This window comes from Callithrix jacchus, chromosome 6 (assembly GCF_049354715.1).
Source record: "Callithrix jacchus isolate 240 chromosome 6, calJac240_pri, whole genome shotgun sequence".
NCBI lineage: Eukaryota > Metazoa > Chordata > Mammalia > Primates > Cebidae > Callithrix > Callithrix jacchus.
In genome coordinates, this window is record NC_133507.1 from 85,837,966 (window position 1) to 85,856,545 (window position 18,580).

The 18,580-nt window shown below is 45.6% G+C and overlaps 1 protein-coding gene, 2 long non-coding RNA genes and 1 pseudogene across 28 annotated transcripts in view; 2 read left to right on the forward strand and 2 right to left on the reverse strand.

Annotated features, from left to right (window-relative positions):
• LOC103793805 (uncharacterized) overlaps positions 1-1,230 on the reverse strand; it is a 305,828-nt gene extending 304,598 nt beyond the window's left edge. For all 12 annotated transcript variants that reach the window (XR_013518941.1, XR_004745014.3, XR_013518938.1 and 9 more), the window contains exon 1: positions 992-1,230. This is a non-coding gene — a long non-coding RNA (uncharacterized LOC103793805). The remainder of the gene's footprint in view (positions 1-991) is intronic.
• On the forward strand, positions 650-1,602 carry LOC103793807 (uncharacterized). Its single transcript, XR_004745021.3, has 2 exons — positions 650-761; positions 1,316-1,602. It is a non-coding gene; the product is annotated as an uncharacterized LOC103793807 (long non-coding RNA).
• Positions 1,603-2,911: 1,309 nt separating this feature from the next.
• Positions 2,912-6,940, reverse strand: LOC144576660 (uncharacterized; annotated as a pseudogene). The gene is made up of 3 exons (XR_013518935.1): positions 6,562-6,940; positions 5,018-5,169; positions 2,912-4,913 (listed from the first exon to the last, which is right to left on the reverse strand). The product of XR_013518935.1 is annotated as an uncharacterized LOC144576660 (transcript).
• Positions 5,009-18,580, forward strand: part of ZEB2 (zinc finger E-box binding homeobox 2) — a 131,949-nt gene continuing 118,377 nt past the window's right edge. For 6 of the 14 annotated variants that reach the window (XM_078327870.1, XM_078327876.1, XM_078327868.1 and 3 more), the window contains exons 1-2: positions 5,009-5,189; positions 7,715-7,856. Coding sequence is in view for 9 of the 14 variants with exons in the window: in XM_078327868.1 (XP_078183994.1) it covers positions 7,784-7,856 (73 nt within the window). In the remaining 5 variants the exon portion in view is untranslated. Of the gene's footprint in view, positions 5,190-6,712; positions 6,845-7,521; positions 8,671-18,580 lie in introns of those variants that run through there. The other 8 variants (XM_078327871.1, XM_078327869.1, XM_078327874.1 and 5 more) reach the window with 4 other exon arrangements.

Below are 18,580 nucleotides of genomic sequence, written 5' to 3' on the forward strand. Positions count from 1 at the left end.
TTTTAAAATTATCAGTCTGAGCTGATGTGATAATATAGAAGAATAAACCATTATGGTCACTGCAATACGATTTATTTTATTTTTATTATTATTATTTTACTCTTCACTGACACCTGGTGAACTTGTCTCTGAGACCCGGGGAGTTATTTTAGTCAAGGTGTCCCCACCCTCCTGCTGGTAGATTAATTACACATTAAACGTTGAGTTTTCAAAACGAAATGATAAATCTGGACACATAAAAGAGGCACAAAAAGAATCACAGCGAGGGAGAAGAGGGGATGTTAAGAAAGAAAACAAGAAATTGCAAAAGGTATCAGATAGAAAGGAGAACGTAGGAAATGCAACTAGGAAAGAATTTCAAGATAATAAGGATAAAGGGCAGGGAGGGCTGAAAGGAGGGCCAGAGAGAGGAAAAGCAGGAGGGAGATTTTTGGTTTTCAATTCCCTGATGAGGCTGCTGGCGTCCGCGCCCTTAACGCCCCAGCCTTCCAAGTTGAGGCGAAAGCCACCTCCTCGGGCCTGCGTCGCATCCAACTTACTCCAAGTTTTCTGGTGACTCCTACAGGGCCCCTCTCCGTCCCCCCTCCCCCCTTTGTGAGATTGACAGTCGCGTGGAGGAGGCTTTTCCAGGCACAGCCTTTCTCATGGTAATCAGCCCCCAGCATCACCTCCCGGTCGCGGCTGCTCCCGCTCGGAGCGCGGCTAGCGGACCCCGGGGACCGGAAACAGGGCGGCGGGCGGGGAGCAGGCGAGCGAGCCAGGTCAGCTGACCGGGCGGCGGGCGGGGGTCGCGGGCTCCCGGGCGGGGACAGGTCTGGGGGAGGGCGGTTGGGTGGGAGGGGGCCGACCCCCCCCCACCCCGCGCTCCTCCGCCAGTGTAGCGGGGCCTTTCCTGGAGATCAAATGCAGGGACCGAAGCTGGCGGCGGGGGTTGGGGCGGGGTGGGGGGGTGGGGGCAGAGCGCGCGGAAAATTGGGGACAACAAGCAGACCTGTTTAGCATCAATAAATTAAGATGCTCATTTGGGTCCTGAAGTTTGCTGGTTCCTGTCAGTGGAGACGTTGGCAAAAGCCCTGAAGCCGAGATTCAGCCTTTACTTCAAAAAAATAAAATAAAATAAAATAAACCCCTCAGCTGGCAGCCCTGCTGGGACCAGGTGACGTGCGAGATTCCACAGCCTGCGGGTCTCGCAGCAGGGATGTTAGGGACGGTCTGAGCTTCTCTGGTTCTGTTTTGGTTTTGTTTGAAAGGGCTTCTCAGAGAGATGCTCCTGATTTTTTTTTTTTTTTTAATAGACTTTCCCCTCCTATCCTAGGCTCAACTCCGAATGGATTGGATTGCGAGTCTGCACGTGAGAAAACCGTTTGGCTTGCCTTGGACCCCTGCCGCCCCCCACCCCCTCCACACACACCCAATGCAGGGTCCCCTTTATCACCCTTTGCTTGGAACTCCAAAAGAAGTTGCCCACCTCCTGAGTCACAACACAAGGTCGAATAATTCCTCCAGATGAAAGATCAGTTCCATTTCAAAACGAGAATAGGTTCCTTTTTTTATTCTCTCCACATGGTACAAAATAAACAGAATTTGCTTTAAAAAAAATCATTAACTATGGCCAAATTCCAATTCCTTCTACAGCCTGTGTGTTCAAGGGCAGAAACATTGTATCTCTTCGGGCATCTGGGCCGCCAAGCTGAGCGGGGGAGGGGGGAGCGGCTGTGAAAGTTGAGGAAATTGACAGACTGAGAGGTGAATGGGGGGACAGGCATCAGGTCTTGGCTGGAGGGAATTGGAAAACAAAAGTGCATCCTTCTCACCCTGCCTGGGTGGAGGGAATCCTGAGGTAGGCAGGCAGTTTGTTTTGCCCATGGAAACCCTAAAGAATTATTTTTCCCCCTTCAATGTTGATTGCAATATTATTTCACATTTCCGTGTATCTGTTGTTTTAATCTCTTTCGTCTGCGCTAATCTCGAAGTGGATTATTAATGGGGAAGACAGAGAGAAGGAGCGATTCATTTGCAGGACTTATTTTGCTGTGTGAGGAGCCGAAAGCCAGCAGCCCCCAGTCCTCTCTCGACTTTTCTCTGCGTCCTGCGCTCCTGCATCCCCCTGATCCCACGATCCCCATTGTCCCCGGACCTGGCCCTCGGACTGAGAGAATGTTCGGAACAAATTTATATTCCGGCTTCCACCCAACCCCATCACCTCTGCCACGTTGGGAACTCTCTCGGCCAAATGCCTGGGGAGGGGCGTGCCAGTCAGGAACGAGGGGCAACCTAGCCGCGCGCTCACCCCTCTGAGAGACCCTTCCCGTGCCAACATCCAAACATCCACCTTTATGGAAACTTGGAAGGTTGCTTTTTCACCCCAAATCAAATACTGGCCAGTCGGAACTCCCAGTGCTACATGTTGGGGACTGTCTCCTGCCACGTGAACGATTACTGAGTCCAGGGTAATCAGATGATTAGGTGTTTTCAGTGGAAATACTTAAGGGTCTTTTTTTTTTTTTTTAAGTCAGATCCTAAGTAACTTGACATTTAATATACATAATAAAGACAAGTGTTTTGTTAGCTATTCGGTTAGATCCTTTGACCTGAGGTTACGCTTGTGTGTGTCTGGGCTGTAAGCTTCCAATGGCTACCTGGATGCCTGAAGAGTATTGCCTGGAATCACTCTAGGCAATGGGCTCCTTCTTCCTTAGGAGTGAAAGAGGAGTGGCTGTAAAGCAAACTTCTAGAGAAAGCTGGACTCCAATTTTTTAAATTAAAAAAGAGAAAAAAAGGAGAAGAAAAATGGACATGAACAGTGGTGCTAAATCTTAGAAGAGGAACTTGATAGGTCACACATATATTTAGTATAGCTATATAACAGTGAAAGAAATGTAAAATATAAAATTCAAAATGTATCTGACCCATGTTGAAAATATTTGATTTTATTTATCAATAATTTTAAGCTGAAGATCCTGAATACCTTTCTTCTATAGACACTTTATCTGTGATGGGGTGGGGGGAGAGAGTTAATTTATCCAGCAGCTATTATAATAAATATTTAAATTAGGAAAGAGGTGAGTCTGTAACCAACTGTGAAAATCTTTCTTGCATCCTAGAACAAGATCTAGCTGTGGTCGTGCTTGGTAGCTATTAACCACCCCCTCCCCACCCTACCCCCCAAAACATACAAAATACAAAGACGTGTACCTCTGGGAGTGTGGATGTGGCAACCCATGTGGTAGTTTGTCCCTCCTTTGAGTGCAATTGCCAGTGACTCTTGCATTCAAAGTCTTGCTTTAGGCACACATTCAAAGCATAGTTCAAAGCAGTTTATCTTAATATAGTGTTGGATCAGGGTATTATTTGTTTCAGATTTCATCAGACTGGAAACAGGAGGGTGTAACGTATTTAACAATATTAAAGCTTAAAAATTGGTGCGAGGCAGCTCTCTGGTCTTCACACCTCCTCCACCTTTACCTTTCCAAAGGATCCTAAATGCTGTGAGACTAGAAGTTTATTTGTGCTCTGAGGTTCTCAAGCACTTTCACTCTTTAGGGGGAAAAAAAGTCTTACAGTTCTTTAAGAAATTGAGCCTGAACCATCCGAGGAAAGGAGATTTCTTCCTTTTCCGATAAATGCCTGTGCTCAGCATCCTCAAATTTGGCTGTCTTTATTTACTTCTATATTAGTTCCAATTATGTGCAGTGTAAACCAGCTTTTTGATTAACAAAACAGCAGAGCATTGGTTAAGAACACTTAAACTTCAAAAAAATTCCCCTGGGAAGTGGGCTCTGAATTGGTTAATAATGTGCAGTACTTGCTAAATTGCTGACTTCCAGATGTGGAAAATATCTTTCTTGTTTAGGACCTATGTAACCTGATTGGATTACGACAGAAGCGTCACGTTGGAAGCTTTTGAGTGATTATTTAATTAACCATACAGTAGAAAGCTGTATTCTCCAGGAAATCCCTTCCATATTTGCATAACCAATCCCTTCAGAGCAAAGGTGGAGTCTTTTCTTTTTAATTTTACTTTAATTGTAATATCAAAAAATATATACTCCAAAACTTAGACCCCATGCCGTTTAATATCATGCTCTTCCTTCCCTGCTAAGTTTCTCTGTGGCCTTTCTCTTTTCTCCTCCTGCCTCCTTACACTCTCTCCCTCACTTTATAGTGAGGTCTCCCTAAGATGTAGAGAGATTCAGAGATCGGGAGTGTTCTATGTTAATTTACTTAGAGATCCTTTATTAAAATGCCAAACTACTTTTTAATATTAGGATCCAATCCAGAAATTCATCACACACACACCCTAACACACATGCCCTAAGATGCCGCTCTCATGCATTTTTTTTTTTTTCTGGCTCTGGTACCTAAAAAGAAAATAATAATAATAATAATAAGAGAAAGGATAGCTAATTTTGTTCCAGAAGCTGTGCTGAGATATCCACAGAATTTGTTGTGCATCTCAGATCTGATCATTAGAGATATCTGTACAAGAAGAGACGATCTGGATTTGAGATTTGAGGACCCGGGATCTTTCCCTTTAACTTTCGCCCCTTAGAGTTCTCCAGTTCTGTGAATGGTGTGCACGGTTTTCCGCCCTGTACTCTGTAGGATTTAGTGATGAGGATAATGATGCCAAAGGCTTGACGGGCGGGCGGGGGGGGGGGGGGGGAGAAAAAGGGAGGGAGGGAGGGAGGGAGGCGAAGGCGAAAGGGAGGGAGAGAGGAAGGGAGGGAGGTGGAATTTCATTTCTTCCACTAAAGCGTTTGCGGAGACTTCAAGGTATAATCTATCCCAGATCCTTTCCCAGAGAGAAACTTGGCGATCACGTTTTCACATGATGCTCACGCTCAGGGCGCTTCAATTATCCCTCCCCACAAAGATAGGTGGCGCGTGTTTCAGGGTCTCTCGTCTCTCTCCTACAGAAAAGAAAAAGAAAAAAATGTCATTAGAAGAGGCGTAACACGTCAGTCCGTCCCCAGGTTTGTGTTTCCTAGAGTGGCCGAAAGAGATCAGTTCTAACCTGCTCCGCAGGAATAACGGTCCTGCCTCCCGACACTCTTGGCGAGGTTTTTGTACAGTTTGCTCCGGGAGCTGTTTCTTCGCTTCCACCTTTTTCTCCCCCACACTTCGCGGCTTCTTCATGCTTTTTCTTCTCACCATTTCTGGCCAAAACTACAAACAAGACTTCGCAGGTAGGTTTTTTTTTCCTCCCATTTTCTCTCATTTTATCCCTTTTTGGTGTGCTCGTCCTCCATCCTCCTTTTCTAATTTTCTCATTTTGAGTAGGGATGTGAGTCTGAAGTGAGAAGGGGTGTCCGTGGGTAGGAATTTCAGGTGGGTTTAGCTCCTTTTTGGAAAGCTTTTCCCAAGAGTGGCTTCTTCGCTTTCTCTTACACACTCCCTCTCTCTCCTTGCTTTTCTCTCCTTTTTCCCTCCCCCAAATAATTTCCCCTGTACCTGTCCATTCAGGTAACCAAAGGTGCCCTTTGCTACCCAGCCTAGGAAAAGTTTTGTTGAGAATTATATGGCTGGAATAAAAACTCATCAAGGGGAGAGGTCCTGCTCTATTTTCGCATCTAGTTCCAATTCATTATATTCAGCAATTAGGACTTGGCAAATACCTGTTAATAATTACAAAACTTGGTCAGTTACAGACCTACAAATTCGGGGGCAATTCTTTCTCTTAGACATGGCAGTTCATCCTCTCCCACCGAGAAGGCTGTTTTCTAAGCAGAAAGTTGTCTGTTTTTGTCTGCTTAGCGAGTTTCATTTCTTTATTTCATTCTTTGTGTGTGTGTGTGTGTGTGTGAAGTAACACCTCACTTCTGTGATTATAAATAAAGAAGTGAAAGTCCTCATGGAACTTGAGTCGTTTACCAAAGTGGGGGGGGGGGGCACTACAGCTGGGAAGAAAACTGCTGTCAGGGTACCAGGGTTTTAAATTAGGATAACTTTTAAAATTGTATTTTAAATGGCAAAGTAATATAAACCTGGATTTAATAGAAGACACATACACACATATATCCCATTCCACACTTTGGCACTGAAAAGTCGAGAGGGAGATAGCAGGAGTTCCCAGGAACAGTGATGAGCCCGGCTAACATGAATGTGTTTATCTCCCACCTACTGATATATTTTACATGCTCCCCCTGTAATGATGAAGGTAAGATTACTAACTCCAGACTTAGGAGTAACAGGCAAAGATAAAGTTTACAGCACAAATGTCCTGTCTCTCTCTCACACACACACATGCTTATAAAACTAGCAACTTACTTTATTAAACATGTATTTATATGCAATCGTGTGTCTCAGGGTGAATACAGAGAGGCCAGCTGTTTCATCCCAGACACTTGTGTGACTATTTCTTTATTTCAGGATTTCCCCTAACAATTTCAAATCAATAGGACAAGGAAAGAAATGATAAAATGTGTCAAACTTAAATTAAAAGTCTCCTACTATGTATGCCTAGGTAAATTTAAGGTGCTTTCTAAAATATCCACTTCCCTTTCTCTCTGCCCCCCTCCCTTCACCCCTCTCAGCAAACGTGTGGAAACTGATACTCACTTTCCAGGTTTTCTGCAAAGCTTCGAGCACAGGAGACAATAGGTGCGGGGCGTGGGGACTGAGTATGTCCGGCAGAGAAAGGGTTAAGGGCCCTTGTGTTACAGTTTGCATCTGTTACATCTTTTATAGCCCCCTGTTTAAACTAATCCTCGAGGCACAGCATCTTCCCTACCTCCACCGAGTTTTCAGGATTCTCTTCCTCTCCTGCCTGCCTCCGAGTTTCCCCTTCTCCAAGTTTTGACAGTTTCAGCTGAAAAAATGCAGCGCCTCTCTCGATTTTTAGGTACAAAAGTTTCGAAGCCAGAAAGGATACGATCATTTAGTAGAGCTTAAAAGTATTGCCGTAGCGGTTGGACTTTCTCTTTCCTTTCTTGAGGGAAAAAAATTTTTTTCTACTAGAACTATTTAAGGGAACCAGTGTGGGGGAGCATGTGTGTGAGTGAGGTGGGGTAAAATACTTAAGTAAATATTGTCAAAGTGGCGGGGGTGGGGGGTAAGGGACAGTGTCCAAAGAGGCTTATAATTATATTTCTTATTGCGGCGTAAAACGGGAAATCTTAATTTGGGGGAGGGGGTGGGGGAAGAGACAGTGCCTCGATAAACTCCGAAAGGGGAGGGGAGGGGGCGCTGGGCGAGTGGGCTTCCTATAATTACTATTATCAATTTGCCCGAGTGTGCTTCATCCAGGGGCTGTTTCGCCTTGTTTGTTTGTTTGTTTCCTCTGGGAAATGGGGGTGGGGGGAGATGAGAAAAGATGAGAGCGAAAAGAAAACCTCGCCTCACCCCAAGTTCCCGAGCTTGGGGCTGAGGACTTTTCGGAGGAAAGGGTCCGCCTAGCCCTGAGTCAAGCGGTCTTACTGTACCGCCGTGTGCATTCCCTCATACGGTCAGGAGTTATGACTCATTTTGAAGATGTAATTCTTGTCTCTCTGATCCCCTCGCGGGTGCTACACACCAAACAGTTACAAACACAAAGCGCCTCGGGGCCAAGGCTGGGGGTGGGGGGCGGGGAGGGGGCCGCCGAAGTTTCGCTTTGGCGTTGGGGGGCGCGGATGGGTGCTCGCCGGGGCCCTGGCCCGGCTCCCCTGGGCGGCCAGCGCGCGTTTCAATGGGCGCGGGCGATGCCCACATTGTCGCTGTGTTTGGTTGCTAGATCGAGCCTGCGTGCTGCCGAAGCAGGGCGCCGAGTCCATGCGAACTGCCATCTGATCCGCTCTTATCAATGAAGCAGCCGATCATGGCGGATGGCCCCCGGTGCAAGAGGCGCAAACAAGCCAATCCCAGGAGGAAAAACGGTAAGAAGCCGCTCGAACCAAACTTTTCCGGGCCACTCCGCGGCTCGAGACCCAGGGAGTAGGAGGGGGAAAGGGAAAAGGAACCGAGGCGGCGGCGGCAGCGCCCAGGGCTCCAGGGCGAGCCTCCCTCCGCGGCCGGCGCCGGAGCCCGGCGCGCGCGGCGGCTGGACCGGGGGGGAGTTGGGGAAGTGCGGGGCAAAGTGAGCGTCAGGCGCCCGGGGGCTCCGAACGCGGGGGTCCGGCCAGGGCCCCGCGCCCCCAGTTCCTCTGCACCCCTCTAGCCCCTGCCTCCGCCCTCCCTCCGCCTCCGCCTCCCGCTCCGCTCGCGCCCGGCCCGCCCGGTCTACGGCCGGGCTTCGGCAGCGTCCGGCGAGGGCAGGGCGGGGGCCCCGGCGCCGGGTCGCGCAGGATCCCGGGGCGGGGGCAGGGGTGGCAGAGAGACTGCAAGGGCAGGAGAGGGGACCCGGGGCTGCGCCTCAGCGAGGCTGAAAGTTTCTTGCCAGAGTCGCCCGGCCGCCTCTCGGTGCGCCAAGTAACGGTCCGCGGGCAGCAGGGCCCGGCCCAGCGCGCCCAGACCCCGGGGTGGGAGGGACTCGGCCGGCCCCTCGCAGGGTCCGGCGGGGTCGGTGACCGCTCGGGGATGGGTGACTCCTCTCCAGCAGGCTCTGGCCCCCCAGGCCGGGGACGCTAGGAGTCGCAGGGCGCAGCGAGACTTTTCCCGGCAGTTTCTACTTGGTCTGGAGGAGCCCGTTATCCAGGCTGAGTCAGGAAGGAGGAAGGAGATGGGGGTGCGAAGGGCACACGCAGATCCGAGGTGGGATATTAAAGCGGGGGAGGTGGTGACAGTTTGGTAGGTCCATCTTGGAGAGAGCCAAAGAAGGGACGGGGGAGAGAGAGAGAGAAACAGAGAGAGGAAGAGCGAGAGAGAGAGAGACCCCCTAGGTACTACCCCAAACAAAATCGTGGGAATAAAAGAGAAAAGTGATTGGCAAGAGCGCGGAAGGCGCCTGGGGGAGGGGAGAGGGCTGGAGACTAGCGAGGGTGCCGGGGGGGGGGGGAGCTGACGGAGGATAACTGAGTTTAAAAAGAAAGAAACCAACCCCCGAAAACAAACAAGCGAACAAGCGCCAGCCCAGACTCGGAAAGGAAACTTCTCGCTCCCCTAGCTCTCAGCCGGATCACCCGGCACGGGGCCGCGTAGACGCTCCCGAGGCAGGCGTGGGGACGCAGCGACCACCCGGCCTCCCGGCCTCCGCAGCCCCAGCCCGCGCCTCGCAGGGACCGCCCGGGCCCACTTGGAGCAACTTTCCTCTAGAGAAGACAATTGTGCGCGCCCCCGGCCTGCCCCAGAGCTGCGCGGCGCGGGGAGGGGGCGGCTGGGGGCGCAGTGTGAGGTGCTGGAAGGAGCAAAACACAAAGACGAGAGAATTTTGATTAGAGACAAACGATGCTTCTCTCTCTCTCTCTCTCTCTCTCTCTCTCTCTCTCTAGTTTTTGTGTGTGTATACGCGTGTGTGTGCGTCTGTGTGTCTTTTGCTTGTTGTGGTGGAGGTGTCGAGCCATATGGGGGAGTGATAGAGGAATTTTAGTCAGAAACTGTTCGTTACGTTATCCTGCCTTTCCCCTTTGTGCTGTCTTTGATCTATTTGCTTGGCTTAGTATTACAGAAAAACAAGTACAATAATATATTCCGAGCTGCTTCCCCAAGATTCAGTTCAAGCTGCTTCTTTTTAAGTCTCTTCCTCTTTCTCCCTCTCCCTTTTAATTTAATTTTTTTTCACTCTGGTGTCTGGCATTATTTAAGGTGGTCCTTACACAGGAGACCTCCCCTTCCCCATCTCTGAGTAATTTAGTAGACACTAAAATTACACCTAATGTCCCCCTCTCCTCTCTTGTGTTTCCTCTGTTCCTTTTATTAAATGTTGGTTATTGATTTTCTAAAATCAATGTCTGTTGTGGGGCTTTTTTCCCCCTCTTACAAGTATCTAAAGCACGTTGCTGATCAACTGGATAACAAAAGCTTTGTGTCAAGGAGGCTTTTCCCCCCTTCTCTTAAACAGTCTTTTTTTTTTTTTTTTTTTTTTTTTTTTTTTTTTTTTTTTTTTTAGAGAAAAGAGAATGAGATTTAAAACAAGGCTCCCAGAGGTATTCTTTCGCAGGAAAGACTATTTAAAGTGTGCGTTTCTTCTTGCCTTCCTCCTTCCACCTCCTTCGGGATTTTGCCACCGTTGACCAGCCTGGCCCCAGCAGTAAGGTCAGGCCAGAGCCCAGGTCTAAGGAAACAGAGGGATCCCGGCTTCCTGGGAACGCCTGGGGGACCTGGCAGAGAGGGAGGCCGGTTGGGGGCTTCGCGAGTGGAATGAAGTGCCAGAGATGTCCGCAGTCGTGGACACTGCAACCATTTCCCCTCCACCCCGCCACTAACTTGGGAGAAGCCTCCACATTCCGATGTGGAAAGTTGAATTGCACATTTTAAGGCATTTAGCCCAGATCCTACACACTTAACATCAAGCCTGTCTATTGCTTACAGCTTATCTAACTTTGACTGTTACCTGTCTCCTTTTCCAAATAATCTATGGGAAAACATGCTGTATATTGGTTACTTGTCAGTGTTTTTCATTGGGTTTAATCTGACTGAGCAATGTTCTGGTTTTGAGAAGCAGGTAGAAGTGTACTACCACCCCCACCTCTTTTTCATTTTCTTTCTCATCAAACACGTATCCAATGCCTTTCCCTTTGGGAATTGCTAGGATTTATCTGAACTGAGTGGATTTTTCTTCTTTCCTGGATTCATGGAAAAGATGTCACTTTTGAGCTTGTGTCTTTGCTGATAACACTAAATATGATGATGCTTATCAAAATCATATAGAAATTCCTGGAAAGAAATAATGGCAATAATAATCATAGAAGTAGAAGCTGCGAGAAAAAAATAAAAGATGGTCATCCAGGAACCTAGAATGGCACTTTATATAATTTTAATGAAGTCAACAGTGTATATATAGACTAAGGCGACAGGAGATAAAATGTGTAAAGCAGTGTGTGTGTTTGAAAGGCTGGTCAAGAACGTGAGTTAGAAGACAATGCTGTGTACATTTAATTAAAAAGCAAAGGAGAAGGAGGCAGTTGAAGGAAAAGAAATGTGCAAAGAGAGAAACAAGTATCTAAAATACAACCTTCCAGATTCTCAGGCTAGCAAGATGCCTGGCAAAGGCAGTGCCAGGGCCAAGTTAACCCATAGCAGGCAGTCAGTCTCCTTTCCCCCACATGGAAAGGATGAAATCTCTTCCCAGAAAATAAGATGTGCGGGAGGAAAAAGGGAGTGGGGTGAGGGGGGAAGAGGCAAAAAGCGAGTTGCCCGCAGACAAGAATGTGTGTCGGTTTCAAGAAAGTTCAGTCAGATGATCTTGTCGCCTGACTCACTTTGTAACACTTTCACTGAAGCTGGAGAGGAGGGGGAAACCCAGCCCCCCCTTTTCCTTTCCCCTGATTATACCCCACTATCTCCACACAGCCTTGGAGTCAGAAATGAGCTCTCGGAGCGGGAGATGCCCTGCTGCTGCTTGCCCCCGGTGCGGCCCATGTGTAACTTGCAAAGTTTGTTGCTTTTGCCCCTGATTCGGGCAGCGAGTCCTGGGATGCTCCTGCTTCCTTCCTTCCTCCCACAGAGCTCGGGAAGACGGGCTGCCTCCCCAGCCCGCCGCCTTCTAGCATCAGCCTCTGAAAAATCTCACAGACACATGCGCGTTGTAGCAAAAATCAAATCCGGAAACTTCTTGTTTCAGAGAAAGGAATAAAGTTGTCTTTTCAAGGAAAACTGAATTAGGAGGAGAGAAAAAGTAAATAAGAGAAGGAAAGAAAAGTTAAATTTGATTTTTCTCCAGAGTTTCCACTAAAGGGTTGGGGACCGTGTGAAGGAGAAAGGGAGCTTTTTACAAATGCCTTTGGTCTCTGATATTCAGTGGCAAAGAACAGGGACCAAGTTAAATGTTTTCAGGGCTTTGGATCCTGGAGGAGAAACAATCAGAAGAGCAGAAATTATTATCCCTGTTTAAAATAAGCCCTCATTCTTTATCACTTCCTTAAAGGAGTGGAGGTGCTGGTGGTGATGCTTAGAGGCAATGAGGGACGGAGAAGTTGCTCCCGTTTCAGAGATGCTTAGATGAAAAGGAAAGAAAATGCAGTCAACCCCTTCTCCAGAAGGTGACTCCTAGCTCTCCTCCCTGAGAGGTGAAGTTGGGATGGAGCAACAAGAGTCTCACACACTTAGGCAGGGAAGTTTCCTTCGGATCACAGTCAGTCTAGACTTGGTTATCTTTGCAAAGTGTGGAAATCTTTGGCAAGTGGCTTTCTTCGTAAAGTTGATGAGCTTATAGGGAGCCTGTTTTGCTGACTCTCAAAGCACTTGGGCAGCTTGTGTGGCAGGTACCAGTTCTGAGGGCGCTCCAAAGATATCCATCTTCATCCTTTTTTCTCTGTGGAGATCTACTGCAAGTTTTGTCACGCTGCACACACACAGGGCTGGGGGCTAAGTATCTAGGCTGATATTATTTGTTTCATTTTGGTTTGGAAAAGCTAAGTCAATTGGGGTAGAAACATGCTTTCCTTCGTAGTAGAGCCAGTAGGCTGGTGGTGTCCATAGGGTGACAGTCTACCAGGAGTAAGGGTGGGCTGAGGATTTTAAACTTTGCATTGTTTCTCTGTTGCCCAATACAAATAAATTCACATCTTCAAGCATGTGTTTTCAAATAGGGTAAAACCAAGATTAAAGTTCCCTGCTCAACTGCTATGTCATAGGCTTCAATGTTTCTCTTCTTTCTTAATTTGCTTAAAGAAAATTCCAAGAGGGTATTAAAGACCCTAATGCCATGTTAAGAATATTTCCTAGGAAAAATGTGTGTCTACCCCGAAGGTAGGAAAGGAGGGCGTTGCTAGCCTCTCTAGCAGTGCCGCATTTATTCTAAGATGTGGGAGATTCTTTTCCTTGCAACAGTTTTTGTCATCTGCATTCTTCCAAGGCTTTTAAGGTGCATTTTCTTCTGTGTGAAAGGAAATTCTTTGTCCTTTTCCTCTCCAGCACCGTGGCTTCCCAAGGTAGACACTATTTTGTGCCTGTCACAGAGAGAGGGAATGCAGGTTTGCAATGCTCACAGACAATTGATTGTCTGCCCTAATGTGTTTCATTTACATGTTTATAACGTCAATGGTGCTGGGGTGTCCACTGTACCATTCATTCCCGCATTCCCACAAGGGGGCAATTGTCTGAATGGCCAAGTCAGACACCTTTTTGATTGCTCTTTGGTTGTCTTTTCAGAGCAAAGAGATAAAGGAGGAAAATCTGTGATGCAGAAACACTAGTTGAAAATATACAGAATTAAATGTCACCACAAAAGCAGATGTTAACATAAGCCCAAATATGCTTTTTAGCCAAGATGTGAAGGTTGAAAAAAAATAATTCAGAGCAGAGGGAAGGATGATTTAAACCAATAAGTATAGCCCTATTCCCCCTCTTTATTTCTTTTCTGTCTTTAGCAATCAGAAGGTGAAATGTAATTTTCCTTTTCATTTTTAAGCCTTGAAACATCTAGGCACCTCCTCATTATTTGTATGTTTGCTGTGATTTGTGAATTTTGTATATATTTACATAGCTCTGTTTATGCCAACAGCATCAGCTTACCACTTGGAAAATCTATTGAATGACTATTTGGGCTGTGGGGAGTGTAAACTTTTAAAAAGTAAGATCCAAGTATTTCTTCATCAAGCAGTTCTTAAAAGGAAAATGATAATAATCAGTAGGCTACATGGAAGCCTTTGCCTTCATAGCTATGTGCCAAATACTTTCATCCTGGGTGACAGTCGTGTCAGAGTGAAAGCTCTCAGGAAAAGTGTAACTAGTAGTTACAAAGTAAATAAAGGATTTCATTTTAAGGTGTTCTGTAGTGTTTTTATACTGTGTGTGCATGTGTGTGTGTTGTCTTGTGTTTCCTCTGAGGGAGGTAAGAGGAGAACCCATCCCTGCCTGTGTCTTTTGGCTTTTCTCTTCTTTTCGTTCTGTCCTACATATTACACATATATGTAGCCCACATGAATACACCTGTTTGAAAGAAAATCACAGTTCGGATGGTGCCTTGCTGGTTCATTTAGGAAACAGTTATTAGAAGTTGGTCTGATTTCGCGTGTGGTCCATGAAGAGAGAAAATACCAACTCTTGTGTCATTTGGTGGGAGGCAGACGGGGGAGGGGGAAAGTTTTATAATTTTGTAGTAAATTTGAGAGGGGAAAAAAATCGCCAGTCTGTGAAAAGATTTTTGCCTCTCCGGGAAGACACACACACACACAGTAGCTGCACCGTTAGCTGAACCCCTGACACGGCGGTCTTTTCAATGCCTTAGGTATGATTTCACTTTCGCTCACATCAATGCTGACCTGAATGCCTTTCATATCTGATCCGCTGTGTCTCTCCCAGTAAACATCCCCTGAGGGGAGAACAAAGAAAGGAGCTCTTCTTCTTCTTAATCACAATTCAGCCCTTTCACCGCCGGCAGGCTCCATTTGCATTCTGCCACAGAAAGCCAAGATGAAAAGAAAGAGAAAGAGAGAGAGAGAGAGAGAGAGAGAGAGAGAGAGAGAGAGAGAGAGAGAAAAGCAGGCACAGGGTAGTAGCTGAGTAAAATAACTTAGGTGTTTGTGGCTGTTTGTTGGGCTTTCCCTAGTTACCAGCCTTATATAGCTGATGCTCCACCAGGCCCTGTCCCTCCTGACAGGCATATAGTGTTACAAGATGGCATGCCTGTACTATTCATGGCCACCCGCTCAACACTTGAGGTAAAAAGTGTCAGAAGGGGATCCAGTTCTCCCCCAGAAGCCTGTTAGATTTGGGGTCAGGTGTGTGGACTTCCCGCCTTTGAGTGCTGCCTGCGATTTGGCTTTAATATGTCTGATTGTTTACCAGCAGACCAGAGAGGTGAGGGCCCTGGGCGTGGGAGGGACAGGCGAGCTGCAGACTGGGCCCCTTGGTCTGGTTTCAGTAACGGGTGCTCACACCCAGCCTGAACACACTGATAAATCCTCAGGAAAACTGGAAAAGACTTTCCCATTTTTCCCCCTGACTTTTTATGATAATTCATATTTTCAAATGAAAGGGGAAAAAAGCCAAGAAGAAACTCTCAAATGAGCCAAAAAGGAAAAAAAAAAATTCTCTGAAAAGAATTTTAGGGGGAAAAGTTGTGCTATTTTAAAAAGCTTTGAGGGCTGTAAAGTGCCACGTTTTTCACACCTTCTCCATACTTTTTTTTCAGATTTTTTTAGTATGTTTAACATTTGTGAGATGACAGCCTTTTTGTATCTCAAACTGGATGCTTCAAGATTTGTAGGGAGGGGTTGGTGGTATTCACGTTCTCTTGTGAGAGAAAGTTTGTGCCCAAAGGCCCCTTCTTCCTGGGAACTGGTTAAACCCTCGCAGGCAGACCTGTCAGGTTTTACTGTGTCATTTGCCACCATTTTCAACATGCAAAAGTAACATGCAGTTAATGGTATGGGAATGAGACCACAGCCAGAACAGAAACCTCTCGTGACAACTTTTCAGCGACATTATCTTGTTCCTAGACTGTCTTGTCTTTTTCTTCCCCTTTCTGAAACCACTTATGAGATGCCAGTTTTCTCCCAACAATTAGATTAAGGATACAATGCTCTCACACACATGCATCACATGTGCACGCACGCGCACACTCACACACACTCACACACACACACACACACACAACTTTGGAAGTGCCATCTCTTCCAACAGCAGAGTGAATGATTTGAAACAGGGGCTTTTCCAATAGTCCTTGTGGCAGATTTCACTTTTAAGAGCAAAACTAACGGATATATTAGAAGTTGTATGCGAACATGTGACACAGATTCCTGATTTTTTTTTCTTTTTCCCAGAAGATTTACAGAATTTACAAAAAGGGATTATCCCTACACCTTCCACCCCTCCTATCTACCCCCATGACCAAAGCAATGAAGGATTTAGGCAGATTTACTTCAGTAAACACCTTTGGACACTTGGGGAGAAAGTGGGAGTCTGTTTGCAAAAGGAGGCTTTTGTTAAGTGAGGTACCGGGATAATGCTTTACCAGGCAGCTGTGATATTAACCTACCCAGCAATGCGGGAACACTCTTTAACTCTTTGAGTGCCTGGCCCCTTGCGCTCAGCAGATAAAATCCTGGCTCTCCAAAGACACTCAGAATTCTGGCTCTAGCAGTTTATTATTCAGACAAGTCTTATAGGCATGAAAACTGTTCAAGCTTTTAAAACAATGTGGTTTAATTAGATGAGGTGGACTTACATTGCTCATAAGCCCTCCAAATGGTGGTTTATAATTGGCAAGGAAAAAAAAGATAGAAAAAAGGAATCAAGGCAGCACATTAAAAATTCCAGGAAATATCTTTAGAAAAGCTATTTTCATTTCTAGCTTTTAAAATATTAGACTACAGTAGCTAGAGGGAATGAAGCAGCTGGGGCCTCTCTCCTTCCTATAAAAGACACCAGAAGTTTGTGATCAAGAAAGGGGCTTCAACTTGAAAGCCGTAAGAAGCCAGTTTGGACAGTGATATGATCTCAGCCTTCACATCTTTTCAAGGGGGAAATACTGCCTATCTGTCCAAACCTGGGAGGTCATGTGAACCTCAGAGTCAGGGCCTCAGGCTGGCCGTTACCAACTTGAGACTTTCCAAAGCAAGCAGAGAGACATTTATGAGGAAGGAGTTAATGGTTATTTTTTGCTGGGCACAAGAATAACTTTACAGGTGTTGCATTTGGGCTTAAATAAGATTGCCTTATTTAGTTTCGAAAAAAGAGTGTAGGTGTCAACATTCGAGCAGCCACAAATGTGTGAGAAAGTAAAGGGTATGAGACATGACGGAATTAAAGGTGTTTGCTATGTTGTTACACCGTGTGTCAGGCTGCAAGCTCCCTTTGTCACAGCCTCCTGGTGATTTGACAGCGCAGATCTACTTCCCTTCTAGGTGAGACAGCATTTTTAAACTGGAGTTATAAATATGGTACACCCTTCGAGTTGCACCCTGCCTCCCAAATCCGTGAATCCTATTTGAAAGCATCCTGCCCTAAGACACAATGAACAAATGCCCGTATACAAGGGGCCTGTGGGCTCAGGGGCCCGGGCAGCGCCAGCATCACAGTAGCTGGCATTGACTGTTGTTTGGCAAGAAGGTCCTCTGCCAAATCATCCAATAATTAAGTTTTATGTTATTTGTATGAACGACCAAGCATGCAGTATTCCTTTTCAAATCAAAGGGAGGCTTAAAATTACTTTTTGAACACTTTCAGACCATGGTCAGGTCACAGTTTGGGGGCTGAATTAAAATGATCTCATTCATGATCTAATTGAGGTTGGCAAAACCTTAGCAGTAGCAGGAGTACATAAATATAAATCAAAGACCAAAATTTAGCAAATCATATCATTTGCTAGAAATCTGCTCATGAATTATTCTCCGATTGCCAACCCAGAAGTTAAACTTTGTCTCCCCTCAGCAACAGTAACTGCGCATATTTTTTCAGGCTTCTGACAGGAAAGTTAGAGGAGCTGAAAAGAGAAAGGAGAAGGAAGATGATCACTGTGTCATCAGATATTGTGCGTTTGTGACCCAAGAAACTATGAGAGCTGATAAAGCCATGCACATTTACAGTGGGTGCTGCAGCCTTGGTTGGAAATTAATATGGGTTTCTAGAAACCAGACTTCGGAAGAGCAGGCAGCACAGAGAGACTAAGAGTGTAAGGGGAGCAAATGTTTCCAGAAGGGTCTGATTGTACTTTGCTTTCATTTTTCAATTGAGAAATGTAATCATCATAATGATTCATGATTATTTACAAATTTAGTACTGTTACTAAGCTGGGTCCAGGGATTGAGATTTGAAGTAGTGGTTAGAACTAGAAGACAACATGAAACTGTTAGTGTGCATATTCAAGTTACCTTTCATACTTTCTATCTTTTTAATTTAACACTGCTATAAAATTAAGACTCCAAATAACTTTTCCTATAATCTATGGGATTAAATGTCATATTCTATTGTGTCTAATCCATTTTTAAGTTGTTCTAAATTTTTCTTGGTTGCTGTGTGTGATTTCATCTTAAACCCACACTACACTTTACTATAAACTAGAAGAGGTCTAATTCTGCACTTGAATCTTTTGAAGTTAAAATTTTAAATCCTGTGTAAAAGAAGATATTCTTTTAATCAAACAGTAAACACGGAACTGGTCAGTTGGCGAACTTTATATATCACAAATATATGAAGGTATATTTTTAAATCTTCAGGATAAAGCAAGGTGAAAACATTTTAAAATAATCTCAGGTGAGAGAGGTAGATGACTACATTCTTTTGGGAATAGGTAGTCATTCCTGATTTCCTAAAATGTATTCTACATTAAAAAAAAAAACAACTGTAATGGATTCCTCTTTAATAGTTACATTGCCCATATGACAACATAGTGATTTTTGTTCTCTATATACTGTTTCTTATTTTTTATAGTAATTAACTCTAGGAAAGGTACTCCTGACAAGCAGAGAGCTACTCCCTCCCCCCAAAGAAGAAATAATCAGTAATAGATGAACAGATTAAAATATTGTGCTATATAAAATATGAGGGTTTTTTTCTCTCAAATGGATGAGTAAATTTCAAGGAATTCAGTGCCCAAGTGATCTATAAATGTAGCTTTCAC